The 17143-nt window shown below is 63.3% G+C and overlaps 1 protein-coding gene across 1 annotated transcript in view; it reads left to right on the plus strand.

Moving 5' to 3' along the window:
- SARDH (sarcosine dehydrogenase) overlaps positions 1–17143 on the plus strand; it is a 37534-nt gene that overhangs the window by 18774 nt on the left and 1617 nt on the right. The window contains exons 14-19 of the mRNA XM_079790048.1: positions 1322–1460; positions 3035–3148; positions 4414–4561; positions 5628–5721; positions 15510–15672; positions 16005–16173. Coding sequence (XP_079646174.1) covers positions 1322–1460; positions 3035–3148; positions 4414–4561; positions 5628–5721; positions 15510–15672; positions 16005–16173 — 827 coding nt within the window. The remainder of the gene's footprint in view (positions 1–1321; positions 1461–3034; positions 3149–4413; positions 4562–5627; positions 5722–15509; positions 15673–16004; positions 16174–17143) is intronic.

Consider the following 17143-nt stretch of genomic DNA (forward strand, 5'->3'; position numbering starts at 1 on the left):
CCACTGCGTGAAGAGTCTCCTTCCCCCACTGCACTGCCTGGGGCCCCCTTGTTGGAAGTCATCCACGTGAGGGTTTATTTCTGGAATTCCCTCCATTCTACTCTGTTGATCTATGCATCTGTCCGGAGGTTACGCCACCCTGTCTCGGTTACAGTGGCTTTGTAGTTTGTGTAAAGTTTTTTGTTTTTTTAAAAATATATTTTATTGATTTTTTACAGAGAGGAAGAGAGAGGGATAGAGAGCCAGAAACATCGATGAGAAACATCGATCAGCTGCCTCCTGCACACCCCCCACTGGGGATGTGCCCGCAACCAAGGCACATGCCCTTGACCGGAATTGAACCTGGGACCCTTGAGTCCGCAGGCCGACGCTCCATCCACTGAGCCACACCGGTTTTGGCAGTTTGTGGCAAGTTTTGAGGAAGTGTGAGTCCTCCAGCTTTGTTCTTCCTTTTCAAGAGTTTTAAAAAAAATTATTTCGGAGAGGAAGGGAGAGGGAGAGATAGAAACATCGATGATGAGAGAGTATCATTGATCGGTTGCCTTCTACTCACCTCCTACTGGGGACCGAGCCCACAACTTAAGCATGTGCCCTTGACCAGAATTGAACCCGGGACCTTCCAGTTAGCCCAATGCTCTATCCACTGAGCCAAACCAGCGAGGGCTCAAGATTGTTTTGAATATTCTGGGTCCCTCGCATTTTCATATGAATTGTGGAGTCAGCTTGGCGATTTCTGCCACGGATCAGCTGGATGTTGGTTGGGATGGTGTTGAAACGGTAGGTCCATTTGGGGAGTGTTTTCACCTTAGCAACAGTAAGTCTTTCATAAACACGGATGTCTTCCCACTTGCTTAGGTCTTCTTTGATTTATTTCAAAAATAGTTTGTAGTTTTTAATTCCAATTTGTACTTTTGTTACGTTTATTCGTAAGCATTTTAAAATTCTTTCATACGTCACGTGTTTATTGTCACTCGGCTCGATGTCTTCTAAGTCCCCTTGCGATTTTTGCTGATCTGTTGGCTGTTGCTCAGTTGCACTGACCTGAGAGTTTTCCAGTGTCCTGCTACATGTCCAGTGTCATTCCATTGTGGGCGAAGAGCATGCTGTGTATGACTTTAATCCTTCCAAAGAATTAGGTTTGCTTTTATGGCTTATGATCTACGCTGGGTGTGTCCCTGTGTCTGAGATGTCACGGTGTTTCTGAGCTGGAGGGGACGGAGGGGAGGCTCAGAGTGGGTGGCAGCAGAGAGCCCCAGTGCCCATGATCCGGGGGGGGGGGGCATGTCTCAGAGCCCCTGGCACCCACCCCCTGCCCTTCCAGATCAGGCAGGAGTGCCTGGCCTGCAGAGGGGCGGCGGCTGTGTTCGACATGTCCTACTTCGGCAAGTTCTACCTGGTGGGCGTGGACGCGAGGAAGGCTGCCGACTGGCTGTTCTCTGCCGACGTCAGCCGACCCCCAGGTACGCGGCCAGGGCGGGTCCTGTTCCTGTCAGGCTTCAGCTCCAGGCAGAACTCCTGGCACAGCTCTGGGCACTGGAATGAGGTGGCATCTCTGGGTTCCTCCAGCACATGCTCTGCCCCTCGGCCTGGCCTGGGCCCCTGTCCAGATCGCTGTGTCCTTACCACCAATCCCAGGCCCCAGGACTGTCGGCCTCCCTGCACCCCTCCCTCCACCCTTGCTGCCCCTGTACTTTGTTCCAGAAAGGATTTGAGGCCCCCAGTAAATGTCCCCTGGCACTGGGGGGGCCTCCCACCCACCCCCAGGAATGCTTGCCCCAGATAAGGTTCCAGATTAAGTAAACACCCATGCTCAGTTAAGTGTGAACTTCAGAGAAAGAACGAATAATTTCTTAATGTGTGTTATGTAATATTGGGACAGTCCTCTCCTATTTTATCACCCACACACCATCTTACCCACCCAGGCACCCCCCCTCCCCCGTGCTCTGTATCAGTCCCGAGGGTGGCTGCGACCCACAGCAGGTGTCACAGGGCCACGCTGCCTGGCGCTCGGGAGGACCTTCCTGCCTCCGTCCCGGCTTCTGGCTGCGGCTGTCCTTCCTTCCTGTCTCTCGGTCTCTGCCTCTGAGGCCAAGGCCTCCTCCCTGCATTTCCTCCTCCTGTGAGGACCCCGCCACATTGGATTGGAACCCGAGCTCACGACCTGCCTTTACGTGATTACGTCTCCCCAGAGCCTGTTTCCAGACAAGGCCACGCTCACAGATATGGGGGGAGGGGACTCCAACACACCTTTTCGGGGACCCAATTCCACCCATAACATTATCTATCCAGCCAGCCCACCAACCCACCTGCGCTCTGCACCTTCACTCACTTCCCTCAGTGCTCCCAGAACCCACTCACCAGTCATCCTGCCGCACCCATCCCCCTGCCCACCCATCCCATCCCCTCCTCCCACCCACCCCCTCCCTCCCATCATCCCTCCTCCCACCCATCCACCTGCCCACCCATCCCATCCCCTCCTCCCACCAACCCCCTCCCTCCCACCATCCCTCCTCCCACCCATCCCCCTGCCCACCCATCCCATCCCATCCCCTCCTCCCACCATCCCTCCTCCCACCCATCCACCTGCCCACCCATCCCATCGCCTCCTCCCACCCCTTCACTTCTCCATCCAGCTACTCCCCTTTCACCCATTCCGCCTTCCACCCATCTGCCCTCCAACCTTCCCATCCACCCCTCACCCCTGCACCCCCTCCGCCCACCTTCCCCCACCCCATCCATTCACTCCCCCCGCCCCGCCCCCATCACATACCCATTTATCCTGCAGGCTCTGTGGAGCCTCCGCTACCAGGCACGGTGCTCGGGGAACCGGGTGGATGGGACGCGGATCCTGGCGGGGGGGGGGGGGGGGGGGGTCAGTGGGAGACGCTGCAAGAAGAGAGACCTCCCTCCTGCTTCTCCCGCGGGCTGAGCGTGCGGGGGGAGCGGGGGCGACCCTGAGTGGAGGGGTCTTTGGTGCGTGCGTGCCGCCTGCGTGCGTGCGTCGCGGCACAGACGGCCCCCCTCCCTCCCGCAGGCGCCACCGTGTACACCTGCATGCTGAACCCGCGGGGCGGCACCGAGAGCGACCTGACCGTCAGCCGCCTGGCCCCCGGCCCCGCGGCCTCGCCCCTCGCCCCCGCCTTCGAAGGTGAGAGCCCGCCCGGCCCCGGCGGCCCTGCCCTGGGTGGGGGGGGGCGGCCCCGTGCTGAGCGCCGCTCGGTGCCGTGTGCCCGGCAGGCGGCCTGTGCCCGGTGAGCCCGTCGGCCCCTGGCGCTCGCGGCGGCCGTGGCGGGGCTGCTCGGCTCTCCTGCCCGAGGCTGAGCCCGGCGAAGGCGGCCTCCCACTGGGCGGAGCGAGCCCCTCGGCGTGGACATCTGCCCCGTGGACTGTCTGGGTCCCCCCGGGGCTCCCGGTTGGGGTCCAGTGGGTTCTCGGCCCGGGGCTTGAGGAGCGGGTGGCGGGCGGGGAGCAGGCGCTGGTGCTGTGACGAGGAAGGCGAGGGACGCGGAGGCGCTGCAGGTCCGGGGACACCGCTGCGCGGGCGCCGCACGCAGACTGGGTTTTAGCTTCGGCTTCAACAGCCGTTCGGTTCCTGCTCGGAAGGTGCGAGTCCGCCACGTGCGCGTGCGGCACACGCGTGTGCACGGCGCCTGCTCCGTCAGGAAGTCAGGGGCACGCGGCGATCTGCGTCGGATCAAGGCGGCGCACACGCAGCCCCGAAGGGTGGCTCTGAACCACCTCTGACCGCCAAGGGCCCGGCCACAGGCCCGCAGGGAGCAGCTGGCCATGCCGCCACGTGCGGGACCCAGTCCAGGCTGCGGTGCCCCGCGCCCCAGCGCCCCTGCGGGCTCTGCCCTGACACCCCGCGCGCCCCTCCCTTTCCCGCCCCGCCTGCAGCTGGCCCGGCCCGGCCTCTGGTCTAGCCCCAGCCCTTCGGTGTTGGGATGAGAGACAGCAGGCCAGGTCCACCAGTGCCAGCCTCAGCGAGTCCTGATCTGGGCCGGGCGGGGTGCCCGACACCAGGGACACGGGCACACGGAGTGACACGGAAGCTGGCAGGGGACTCTCGGCTCACAGAGGAAAGGAGCGGGGTCCCCGGCTGCCCGCCCTGCCGACGTGGGGCCGGAATCTCCCGTGGCGACCTGGTGTCGGGCTCGCGCGCTCCCGGATCGGGAGCCTTTGAAAAGGGGCGAAAGCCTCAGACTCTCCCAGGAAAGTGCTCCCTTGGTGTGTGCGGTCTTCAGGGTCCCACACCCCGGTCTCCCCCAGTGACAGCCCCACGCTTTGTCCTGTGCGTGAGGGTCCAGGGCCCTGGCGAGGTCGCTGCTCTGCTGGTCACTCTCTCAACCCAAGCCTCAGGCCATCCTGCCGCCCAGCCCCACGGCCCCCCCTAAGGCGCTGCTTCCCTTCCAGGGGACGGCTTCTACCTGGCTGTGGGCGGGGCCGTGGCCCAGCACAACTGGTCCCACATCACCTCGGTGCTGCAGGACCAGCGGTTCCGGTGCCAGCTCATCGACAGCTCAGAGGACCTGGGCATGATCAGCATCCAGGGCCCAGCCAGGTGAGGAGAGGGGGCACCTGGGCCCGGCCCTAGTCCCTCCAACTGGGACCCGTGGGCAGAAGCCCTTACTGTCCAGCATGGGACAGTCTGGTTAGCTCAACGATCGGGGGAAGCTAGCGATTCCACGCGGGATAAACCGTCTTCAAAGCTCTAAAATGCAGAGAAACTTTCCGTGTGACTCGGTATCGCAGGGTTCAGGGGGTCACGTCTCAGAATCACATACGCTCTGGGAGTGGGCAGAGCCAGGCCCGGTCCTGCCTGGGCTGAGAGCCTGTCCTGCACGGAGAGGCCACCCGCCTCTTTCTGCACCTCCCTGAGCCCTGTGAGACGCCGGAGGGCCGCGCACTCACCCTCCGTTCACTCTGTTGTGTTTATAGGGTCCCCCCCGCGGAGCCCCGCCCAGAAAGGGGCACTCGGGCAGCTGCGCACTTTCCAGAGGCCCCTCTGGCTGGGCTTTGGAGGAACCCAGGGGTGGGGGGCAAGAGGGGAAGCACATCGTGTAGAAGCCACCCACCGGCGCCTGTGGGCTGCCAGCCCTGTGCCAGCGTCTCCCCGCTGGCCCTAGACTGGCCGGCCTCCCTCCCGGCACAGCAGGTGCACAGTGGGTCCTTGCAGAGCAATCAAATAGAATCTGAGTGGCTCGTGTACTTGAACTGTCAAGTGTTTGAATTCGGGTTGCCTGTGGGGACCCAGGTCTATAGCGGGGTCGGGGGGGGGGGGCGCAGGGCAGCGGGAGATGTAGTCGGATGGGGGTGGCGAAGATGGTTAGGTCACCGTCCCAGCCTCTGTTCACCCACCCGAGGAAGGAGCCCTTGAGAGCGTGCCTGTGGGTCTGGCCTCCACCGGGTCGCCTGCTCCTTCATTGTTGCTTTCTCTGCCTGTTTAGTGTGTGTTCGTCCTGCTGTGCCTTCCTTAGCACCAGGCCTGCTGTCAGTGCCCCACGAGCACAGGGATTGGTCCCGCTCACCGCTCTGTCCCCAGTCCCTCCTGGCACGGAGCACACACCCAGGGGTGCCAGCAAGTGTTGGTTGACTGACTGACTGACCGACTCTGTTCTCGCTCACAGCCGGGCCATCCTCCAGGAGGTGCTTGATGCAGACCTGAGCAACGAGGCCTTCCCCTTCTCCACCCACAAGCTGGTGCGCGCCGCCGGGCACCTGGTAGGTACCCGCTGTCCCCGGGTTGTGGGCGGCAGCCACCTGCTGGAAGGAACACACCGGGGCTGGCACTGGGGAACCCCAGTGCCCTCGGGCAAGGCTATTTACCTCCCAGAGCCTGGGTCCCCACTGTGCACAGAGACCCCGGTCCTGCCCACCAGCTGTCAAGACCTCTAGGGGTGCTGGGTCTAAGCCCGGCATCACCCCAGCTCCTCCTGGCACCTGGCACAGGGGGCTCAGTACCAGGCTTCTGCCAGGAAGGCAGCCTCAGCCTTGCCACCTGCACAGCCGCCCGGGGTCTCCTCCCACATCGGGTGACGCGTTATTTCCTCTGCCTCCTTGGGACGGCGGGGCTGGGCAGCTGGGCAGGTCTCCAGGTCCTGCTGTGTCTCCCCTCTTGCCCACCAGCAGGGCGGGTGTGGGAGGAGGAGGGCTGCTCGGGGGAGCACTACCGGTCCCTAGGGGCATCCCCACCCCCACCCCCAGCTCAGACAGGCCGGGACCCAGGACCTGAAGCTTCGGAGACTGTGGACAGTCAGGGCCCTGTCAGAACCGGCTTCCTCAGAGCCTCTGGGGCCAGGTGCCTGGTCCGGCCTGGGTCAGCACGTCCCTTCCTGGGCCTCAGTGTCCTTGTTGGAAATTAGGGACCGTGACTTTCCCTCTGCATTACTGAGGCCAGGGGAGGAGCAGACAGTGTAAGTAACACCAGCCACTGTTTGCTGTGTTGGCCCAGTGTTCCAGGCGCTGTACCAGGCCTGCTGTACCAGGTGCTGTACCAGGCCCGCTGTACTAGGTGTATACCAGGCCCGCTGTACCAGGCCCCCTGTACCAGGTGTATACCAGGCCCGCTGTACCAGGCCCCCTGTACCAGGTGTATACCAGGCCCGCTGTACCAGGTGTATACCAGGCCCCCTGTACCAGGTGTATACCAGGCCCACTGTACCAGGTGTATACCAGGCCCACTGTACCAGGCCCTCTGTACCAGGTGTATACCAGGCCCACTGTACCAGGTGTATACCAGGCCCACTGTACCAGGCCCTCTGTACCAGGTGTATACCAGGCCCACTGTACCAGGCCCGCTGTACCAGGTGTATACTAGGCTCACTGTACCAGGACCGCTGTACCAGGTGTATACCAGGCCCACTGTACCAGGCCCCCTGTACCAGGTGTATACCAGGCCCACTGTACCAGGCCCGCTGTACCAGGTGTATACTAGGCTCACTGTACCAGGTGTATACCAGGCCCACTGTACCAGGTCCACTGTACCAGGCCCGCTGTACCAGGTGCTATACCAGGCCCGCTGTACTAGGTGTATACCAGGGCCACTGTACCAGGCCCGCTGTACCAGGTGTATACCAGGCCCACTGTACCAGGCCCGCTGTACCAGGTGTATACCAGGCCCACTGTACCAGGCCCGCTGTATCAGGCCCGCTGTACCAGGCCCGCTGTACCAGGCGCTGCTCTAGGTGCATTGACACGAGGATTCCCGCACTGACCTCATAGGGTGCTGCCGACACCGGGAGCAGATGTGCTGGGCTGGGCTGTCCTGGGCGTGGTGGGTGTTAACCTTGTCCGTGCCCTCAGCCTGCTCGATGCCAGGACTCCTCCAGTTGTGACCGAAAATGTGTCCAGACATGAGCGAGTGTCCTCTGCGGCTGCAGGATTACCCATGGCAGGATGGCAGCCACGGGCAGCAGGGGACAGACTCGCTGTGGGCAGCCACTGTTGCAGGGTTACCCATGGCAGGGTGGCAGCCACGGGCAGCAGGGGACAGACTCGCTGTGGGCAGCCACTGTTGCAGGATTACCCATGGCAGGGTGGCAGCCACGGGCAGCAGTCATGGCCAGGTCCCCGTCACCCTGGAGGACAGATGTTTCTTCCAGTTGAGCTCAGAGAGGTTGGGTGGGCTGCCCGGCCAATAAAACAGGAAGAGTGCACAGATACGTGTCCGTGAAGCGGACGTGACCATGAGGACAGGTTGGGCGGACAGACAGACGGTCCTTTTCTCATCTCCTGTGTCCATCTGGGGGTTCGGGCAGGGAGAGGGAGGGAGCGTTGGTCAGGGGCCATGCTGGCCCGCAGAGGGTCTGGAGGTCGGACGCGTCTGGGTCCTGTTAGCAAATAAACAGCATCGCGATGACATCGGCGAGGAGGCTGCCAGGGGGACGGAGATAAAGGCTGCTCTTCGGAGGGAGCCCAGGAGGCGCGGGCTCCGCTCCCGCCTTCACTGCAGAGGCCGAGCTGGGGGAGCAGGAAGCTGGGGAGGGGGGAATCTGTCTAGCTCGCTTCCTGACTCCTCGGTGCCAAATTGCCCGCTGGGACCAGAGAGGGTGGGCACTTCGCAGGAGCAGCACAGCTCGGCCGGGGTGGTGGCTGCACCCCGCCTACCCCGTTGCAGCTCCTGGGCCCGTGCAGCGTCTGAGCTGGAGGCTTGGCATCCGCTCAGCCTCTGTGGTTTGGGGTGGGGGTTAGTTGGGGAGAGGACCAGGTGGGAACACTCCCCTCTCAGCCAGGCGCTCCCATGAGGCACCTGGAACGTGGTCTTGGATGGCGGGTCCGGCTGCCTCCCTGCCCTGGGGCCGCCCTGGCCACCTCCCAGGTCTGGCCGCGCCATGGCCCCCGGGCTCTGAGCAGGGCTGGCGGGAAAGAGGCTGGGCCTCGGGTGAATCTTTCCCCGGGTGATAAGCAGGCAGACGGGTGGGGGGCGGGGTTAGGGTGTGCGGGCTCCTCCCCGCCCTGGCCCCAGGGTTGGCTACTGGTTTTGTCAAAAAGGATTTACTGCATGTGCCCTCCTCTGCTTCCAACCAAACTGCCGCATGGGGCTGAGAGCGCCGGGCCTGGCGCAGCCCTCGGCCTCCCTGAGCCTTCCCTCTGTCCACCTGGCACGGGACGGGGTGGACCTGGCACGGGATGGGGTGGACCTGGCACGGGACGGGGGTCGTTAAGCAGATTCCAGGAGAAGCTGGCGCAAAGCTTCCTTGCCTGTCTGGGCATCAGCGTTTCATTGAAAATCCCGGGGGCCTGTGCCAAATGAGGATGAGTAAAGGAAGCCCTAACTCAGCAAGGGGGGGGGGGGGAGAGGGAGAGAGGGAGAGGGACAGAGACAGACAGAGAGACAGACAGGCCCCAGGTGCTTCCTTCTTCCTGACTCTGGCCGCATGCTGACGCGGAGGCGGGACCACCCTGCGTGCACATCTGTGCGCGGCTTCATTCCCTCACGGCCTGGCAGTCCGTTTCTTGTCCTTTTAAATGTTCTCTGAGCGCCGCTCTGAGCGCCACGTCCCCTCGCTCAGCTCCGTGAGCCCCTGTGCTTGGGCGTTGACGCGGGGCCGTGTCTCCTCCTCGGAGCCCCGTGACCAGCGTCCCTCGGCCGTGCCCCTCCCACAGCCTCACTGGGACCCCGAGACCGTCCTGTGGGTCATCGTGCGTTGGAGTTGTCTGTCTCCTCCCGAAGACCTCTGCGCCGGCCAGCCCCCTCCAGGAGTCACACCCGGGTTGAGGTTGGGGGCCGGGCAGGGTCCTGCAGCCACAGCCCAGCCTGCACTGGAGGGTGGCCTGGGCGGGGGGGCGGGGGGGGCTCCCCAAGGAGCTGACATCAGAATGAGGAGGGTTCCAGGGACAAGTCCGAGGAGGGAGAGTCAAGTCTTGGCAAGAGAAACACAGACGGAAGAGAGGCCTGTGGTTGGGGTCACAGATGTGCTTGGGTGGAAGCTGGGTCAGCACAGAACCCGAGGGCTCAGGGGCAATGTCACCCCGTTGTTCAGTAGAGCTGGGGGCTGGGCAGGCCTGGCTTCCGGTCCCACCCCAGCCTTCTTTGGGGCTGCCTCTCAGGCCTCAGTTTCCCCATCTGTAGCGCCAAGGCTAACAATGTCGACGCTCCTTTCCGGGACGGCCCACAGGTCTGCGCAGACGTCCCTTCTCCCGGGGCCCGGGGATCTCACATTCTCCCAAACAGGATCCTGTCTTGGCTTTGGCGCGTGTTGGCGCCCCATCCCTCAATGTGAAGAGACGCTGGGGCCGGAGCGCAGGGCTGGGCCAAGTGTTTATGGGAGATCGTTGGGCTCCGGCCAAGCAGATGTGGGGGAGGGATGGGGGCCTGTGTAGTCGGCAAGGCCTCCTGGTTGCAGGGCGCGGATGGCGGGCCCTGAGCCTAGACCGCAGCCCCGGCCCAGCTTGCACGGTCAGGCCCCCGCTGCGCCCCCGGGACCCTCGCTCACAGCAGTCGGCCGGGCGGGGCCCTGGCTGAGCAGTGTCCCCAGCCGAGCAGTGTCCGGGTTTTGCAATAATTCTCCGAGATGCTGGGCTCAGGCCAGGCTTCCATGAGCCTGCATTCCTAGAGGCAGGACAGGGCGGCGACGCTGTCCCCTCGGCAGCCAACTGACCAGATGGCCTTACTTCCCACACATTGGCCTCGAGGCCACGGAGGTTCCCGGTGGGAAACGGTCCCCGGTGTGGTCACCGGGCCAGACGTGGTGTCGCGGCGCCTCGGTGAGGACCGGGGCCCCTCCGCAGAGCAGCAGGCGCCGGGCTGCAGGCTCAGCATGAGACACAGCGATACAGCGACTTTCCCCTGAACGTTAACTTCAGGTCAGAAGGAAATGAACTTCTCTCCCTGACGATGTGAAGTCCTCACGGGTTTGCTTACTCGAGCGGGGAAGGTTCTCTCGCCCGCAAACGTTCTAGAAAGGGGCACCGGACGCGGCCACCCACGCAGGCGGCCTTGGCGATGGGTCTAGTTGCCGGCGGAGAGGTCCTCCTCGCAGCCTGTGCGGCATCGCCGTGGCCCCGGGACACGGGAGCCGTGGCCGAGCACCTGCAGCCCCTCCTCCCGTGTCCGTGCGGGTGGCGTGTCTGGCCGGGGCGTGAGGACAAGTGTGGTTGGAATGCGGCTGGTGGTGCTGAGGGACCTGGGGCGTGTGCATCAGAGATTCCAGAACCTCCTCCAGGGAGCCCCGTCCTTCCTCGCAGGGGGCGCTGAGTGTCCGGCTCTGCTGCCCTGCGTCCTCTGTGGGTGCGGGCAGCGCCTTTCGGGGTGACCCACAGCTGTCATTCGCAGCTCGGAATCCGACTCCAGGCCGGCCCAGTGGGGAAGGTGCGCTTCCTCTCAGGAGCGTCCGGGGCTGTGGCCGACCTGGCATTCCAAAGGCCGAGAGAGGTACCCCGAGGCCTGGACAGTTTCCATGTGCTTTCTACATCCTCGGAGAGGGTCAGATTCATAAAATGCGGTTTGAGCATCACACCTTTTTATTTTTATCCTGATTCTTGGAAAACTAGTTTCTACCACCATCTTCACCACCATCACAATAATCACCACCATTGCTACCACCACCATTGCTGCCGCCGCCGCCACCACCAACATCGCCACCACCACCACAACCACCATTATCGCCATCGCTACTACCACCACCACCACCATTATCGCCATCACCGCCACCATCGCTGCCACCACCGCCATCACAATAATCACCACCATTGCCGCCGCCGCCACCATCACCACCATCGCCATCACACATTAGCCTTTTGAACCAGACCACCGAGAGAGAGTGCACACCCCATAGCAGGATGTTTTGAGAGTCCAGGATGTCTTTGGAGCCCTCAGAGGGTTTTAAAAAATGAAGATTATCTGAACATACAACCAACAGGCTTCTTGTGGGTTTGGGGCCACAGGCCCTGCAGAGAGCAGCTCATGCTCTGGTCCCTGCCCACCCCCTGCCTCTGGGCCTCTGGGGTCCTCACTGTTTAAGGGGTGACTGAGGTTGGTGGCTGTGCCTGCTGTGTCGACCGTGCTGTTACACAACCAAACACGCTGGGAACTGGTGAAACCGCCATGAGCTGATGTGATCTGAAAAGGTGGACATGTGGGCACATCTGCTTAGCCTCCTGCGGGGTGGACTCAGGTGCGCCCAGGCTTGTTCTGATGGCGCATGGCCCAAAGCATCCGCGGGAGCGCCGTGGCCTCCCTGACCTGGGCACTTGCAGGGCCTTGGGTCTGGGCTCAGGCGGGCACCCAGTACCCCCTTGGACTTCAGTCATCTCCAAGGAGAGCTGGCGGGAGTTCAGTGACGCACCGAGCCCCCTGGGAGCACATGTTAGTGAATCCGAAGGGTTTGGGTGGGTCTGTAGCGCCCTGTGGTCCTGGGATGGAGCCACGGCCTCTCTCCCTCCCTCCTGGCACCCGGAGCGACACGAGAGGACAAGTCACAGTCCCTCTGGGCTGTCGGTGCCCAGTCGTGGAGAAGAGGGTGCTTCGTCTCGCTTTCATCATCTTCACCATTTCAGGCACGTGGCTCAGGGTGTTGAGCACACTCACATCGCCACGTGATGTGAACAGCCCCCCCAGCTCCTGATAACCGCCATCCTGTCTGTCGCTGCGCGTTGGCCTGCGTTCGGTGCCGCACACGGAGTCGCACAGAACACGTCTTCCTGTGACTGGCCTGGTTCCCTCAGCGCCGCGTCCTCAGGCTTACCCGTGTGGCAGCAGGTGCCGGGGTTCCCTGCCTTTTCATGGCTGAATGCGATGCCATTGCGTCGACGCATCACACTGTTGGTCCATTTTTCTGTGGGTGGACACTTGGGTCGCTTCCGCCTCTTGGCTGTGGTGACTAACGCTGCTGTGAACGTGGCGGGCAAACGGCAGTTTGAGATCTTGCCTTCAGTTCTTGCGGGTGTAGACCCAGAAATGGAATGGCTGACGTATGGCCGTTCTCTTAATTTCTCAAAGAGCCACCATCCTGTCTTCCTGAGCAGTCGCACCATTTTACATCCCCCCACCTGTGCCCAAGGCTTCCAGTTTCTCCATCCTCGCCAACACGGGTGTTTTTTAAAAGAGGGGTGAGGTCATCTCATTGCGGTTTTGATTTGCATTTCTCTGGTGCTCAGTGATACTGATCATCTTTCCGAATGCTCATTGGCCGTTGGTGTAGCATCTTGGAAGAAACGTCTGTTCGAGTCCGGGACTCATTTCTGCATCAGTGGTCTGTGTGCTGTTGAGTTGCCGTTCTGTGTGTTCTGGGTCCTAAGCCGTCCTGAACCTGTGACTTGTCGATAGTGTCTCCCAGCCTGCAGGCTGCCTTCCCGCTGCTGACCGCATCCTTTGGCGCGCAGAGGTTTTCACACGTGATGACACGTAGTCCCACGAGAATGCCTTTGCTTTTGTTGTCTGCGCCTTCGGGGTCAAGTCTGAGAGGTCATCCGAGTCCCGCGTCATAAAGCTGCTCCCCTCTGTTTTCTTCTCAGAGTCTGACAGTTTCAGGCCTGACACTTGGCCTTGAGTCATTTAGCGTGAATATTTGCATCCGGTGCGGGATGCGAGTCCCGCGTCATTCAGTTGCGTGTGGGTATTTGCTTTCCCAACACCGTGAAGAGCCCGCCCTTTCTCTGTGTGTGTCTTGGCATCCCCGTGGAAGAGCGTGTGACCATACACACAGGGCTTATCTCTGGGCCCGCCTGTCTTCCCATGGGCTGATTGGTCCGGCTTCGTGCCAGCAGCACCGTTCTGCGTGTAGCAGCTTCGTAGGAAGTTTGAAATCAGGAAGTTGAGTCCTTCAGCCTCGTTCTTCTTTCTCAAGATTGTTTTGGCTGTTTGAGGTCCCTGTGACTCTGTGAATTTTGGGGTGGGCTTTTCTATTTCTGCCAGAAGCCACGGGGATGCCGATAGGAATTGCATTCAGCCTGTAGATCGCGTAGTGCTGATACAGTCATGATACTACGCGTTCCAATCCATGAACATGGGCTGTCTTGCCATTTATTTGTATCTTCTTTCATTTTTTTCACCAGAGTTTTGTCGTCTTTCACCTCCGTGGTTGGGTTTATTCGTTTCTTTTTTGGATTGTTCTCGGTTGGGTGTAGAAGCACAGCTGATTGTGTGTGTGGGTTGTGCCCTCTGCCGCCTCGCTGAATGTGTTTATTGGTTCCAACAATATTTTTAGGGTGAGAAAAGGGTTTAAGCAAAACCCGGCTTAAGTCCTCCCTGAGAACCTTCCACGATTCTGTGACTCCGCCCACTGCCTGTGGTTCCCGTAAGAGTGAATGCAGGGCTGTTTACAGCGGGTTTCTTGGGGCTTGCTCTTACAGTCCCTCCACGCCCACATGTGCTGGCAGGTGGCTGTGTGGCAGGCACTGGCTTCCCGTGAAGTTGGTGCTCACAGCGCTGGCCTCCGCCCATTTATCAGATGGGAACACTGAGGTCGGAGAGGCCGACCCGGAGCCTGTGTTCCGCAGGAGTGAGCACTGCCCCTCTTCCCGCTTCCGGGAGAACAGCAGGGCGTTTGGGAACCAGTGACGCCGTGGCCTTAGGCCCCTGGCTGCCCCACGCGCCCTCGCTTGGCCGGGAAGCGGGGGTCCGTCTGCTCCGCCCGTGTTCTTCATTCAGGAAGCACTTACTCAGCCCCTGTGGCTGCGCCTGCGAGGGGTGGGAACCAGCTGCAGCAGCCCCCACCGTGGCTTCCAGAGCTGGGAAGGGGCTGCGTCCCACCCGTGATTCAAGGAAGCCGCGGGCCGACCCTCTCACTCCGACGGGGGGTGTCAGACTCGAATCCTCAATCTCGGGCTGTTAGTGGGGAGCTTTACTGAGGGCTTGTCTGTTTCGGATGAGACTGGCTTTGGGCCAGGGCTCGGCGCGGCTGTCTGACATGAGCACCCGCTGGCAGGCGGGCGGGCGGGCGGGCTCTGCTGAGGCCCAGAGCTTACACCCGGAGCAGGGCCACGTCAGCAGCACATCCTCCATCGCTTCTGAGTTTTCCGAGCGGCGGGGGCGCCCAGGGCCTTCCGAGGCCAGCCCTCCGCGGCTGTGGCTCTGCGGCCAGGAGCGCGGCCTCCACTCTCCCGCGTGCACGTGTCCCGGTGGAGCTGCCCCTGGCGGGCCTTCCAGCCGGAGCAGTGCAGGGGCCTGCTCCTCGCTCTCCGTGACCTGCCTCGCTCTCTGTGACCTCTGTGACCTGCTCCTCCCTCTCCATGACCTCTGACCTGCTGTGCTCTCACTGTCCCTTCTGTGAGCTGGACGGTCCCTGGGCTGAGCGCTCAGGCCTACCCACGGGGACCTGTGGGTGCGGGACTTGCCCGTAGGCCTGGAAGCAGACACGGTTGCGGGGTGTCTAGATGACGCGCCACCCAACCCAGCGTGCGGGGTCAGTCGCATGCTGCTGCCCGTGGTGACCCCGGGCTGGTGGTGGCCTCGCGCAGCCGCTGGTGGTGCACATGTGTGAGGGACACACACGCAGAGACCCGCCGTCCCTGTCACAGCTGCTCCTGCTCGGGCCCCACACGGGGCCTCAGTCCAGGGACAGGAACCCCGATGAGAGACAGAGACAGGGCGCAGAGAGGAGAGGCACGTGGCGCTGGAGGCAGAGGGTGGGGTAGCGCAGCCACAGCCACTGAGCACCCAGAGAGGCCAGGGGAGTGGGGAGGAGGGCCCCCCAGAGCCCGGGAGGGAGCGCCGGGCCGGCACCGTGGCGGCACTTCCAGCCCCAGAACCGGAAGGGAGTCCCTTCGGGTGATTCCAGCCTCAGTTTGGGGCCGCTGGTTTGGGGGCTGCAGGGCCCTCACACGGTCACGGTGAGGAGAGCTGAGTCCTGGGAACTGTCCGCTTTCTCCCAGCGCGACCCCCTGCTCCCCTCACGTTTCCCGAGGGCTCCTGGGAAGTCTCTTCGGAGACCCCACGTTTCGGTGGCCGGCTGGCCGGGGCCCAGGGCCAGCCGATAACAATGGTGAAATGGGACGGCCCACCCGTGAGTGGTAGCGGGGCCTTGACCGCGGTGGGGTGCCCCCCCAAGTGAGCGCTGTGACTCCCCCAGGTGCGGGCCATGCGGCTGTCCTTCGTGGGGGAGCTGGGCTGGGAGCTGCACGTCCCCAGGCCGTCCTGTGTGCCCGTGTACCAGGCCGTGATGGCAGCGGGCGCCAAGCACGGCCTCGTCAACGCCGGCTACCGGGCCATCGACTCGCTGAGCATCGAGAAAGGTGCGCACAAGTCCTGGGGGGCGGGCGGGGCGGGCGGCCGGAGCCCCCCGGGGGCCGGGGAGCTGCTACTCCCCAGGTCTGTCCCCTCCTCCCCTGTGACACTCCCTCCGCCCCTGCCCGTGACCCGGGCCTTCCCCCGGCGGGTCCTCTGACCCCCCTCGGCGGGGAGCTGGGGTGTGAAGGACCAGGCTCAGTTTGGATTCGGTGCCTAATGTCCCGAGAGCCGCCAGGGCCTCCGCGAGCCTGTCCCGTCCCAGGTCCCAGCCCGGTGTGTGAGGCTGCCACACCGGTGGTACCTGGCCCAGGGGCGCTGAGCCGGTCCCTCCGCACAGGCTACCGGCACTGGCACGCGGACCTGCGGCCGGACGACAGCCCCCTGGAGGCGGGCCTGGCCTTCACCTGCAAGCTCAAGTCCGCTGTCCCCTTCCTGGGGCGCGAGGCCCTGCAGCGGCAGCGGGCGGCCGGCCTCCGCAGGCGCCTGGTCTGCTTCACCGTGGACGAGTGAGTGCTCCGCCGGGGCGAGGGGGACGGCTCGCCTGCCTCCGCGGGTCTCAGAGGAGGAAGGTCTTGCCGAGCCACCACCCAGGGGCGGCCCAGGCAGAGGGTCTCGGGAGGCTGGCCCGGCCTCGAGGCAGCTTCCCAGTCACCGCGCGGGCCCTCCCCGTGTCCCAGCTACATCCTCCCCGGGGCTCCGGGCTAGGGGACGGGGCGGGCGGGGCCAGGCTGGGGCCACCCCACTTGCATATGGGACCATGGGTGCCAGGGACAGGGGCCTCCTGCCCCAGAGAGGAGCCCCTCTCCGGGACCTGCCCTCTGCCTCCCCGGGGGCGGCTTTGCTCCTGCTGCTCAGCCGTGGCCACGGCGTCCCTGGTGTTGGGCACCTGGGTTCCACGTGGGCGGGCGGAGTCACTCTGAGGTGACAGTCCACGCCGTGTCAGAGCCATGGCTCTGTGGAGTCCAAGTGGCAGCCGTCTCCAGGGCGGGCTCTGGCTCTGTGGGTTTGGGGGTGACAGCGCCCGCTCCCAGAGCCTGGGGCTTTCAGAGGTGTCAGGAGTGACAGGGGTGGAGGCGGGGGGGGGTTGGGGGGGGGCGAGCAGAGCCGGCTGTGTCACCATCCACGGTGCCCTCCTCGGAGCAGCTCGGCGAGGTTGGGCACAGACAGCGTAGGGCTGGCGCCCTGCGGTCCCGTCCTCAGCGGCGACCCCGCCAGGATGCTGGCCGTGCAGCCACAGGGAGCGCCCGCCCTCGGCTCTGCCCTCGGGTGAGGCGGGGCCTCCCGAGCCTGTCTCCTCACCTGGAGGTGGCACCAAAGGAGACGGGACATGTTCACAGACCCTCCTGCCGTCCAGGCCGCTTCCCCCTGGACACCGCCCCCTCCAGGCTCGTCCCCTCAGTGTGGGGGTCTTGGGGCTCCAGCCTCCCCCTCCTGCCAGGTGTCTACCGGGGATGGGGCTCTGGGTCCCAGTCTCTC

This window comes from Cnephaeus nilssonii (genome assembly GCF_951640355.1).
Source record: "Cnephaeus nilssonii genome assembly, chromosome: 14".
NCBI lineage: Eukaryota > Metazoa > Chordata > Mammalia > Chiroptera > Vespertilionidae > Cnephaeus > Cnephaeus nilssonii.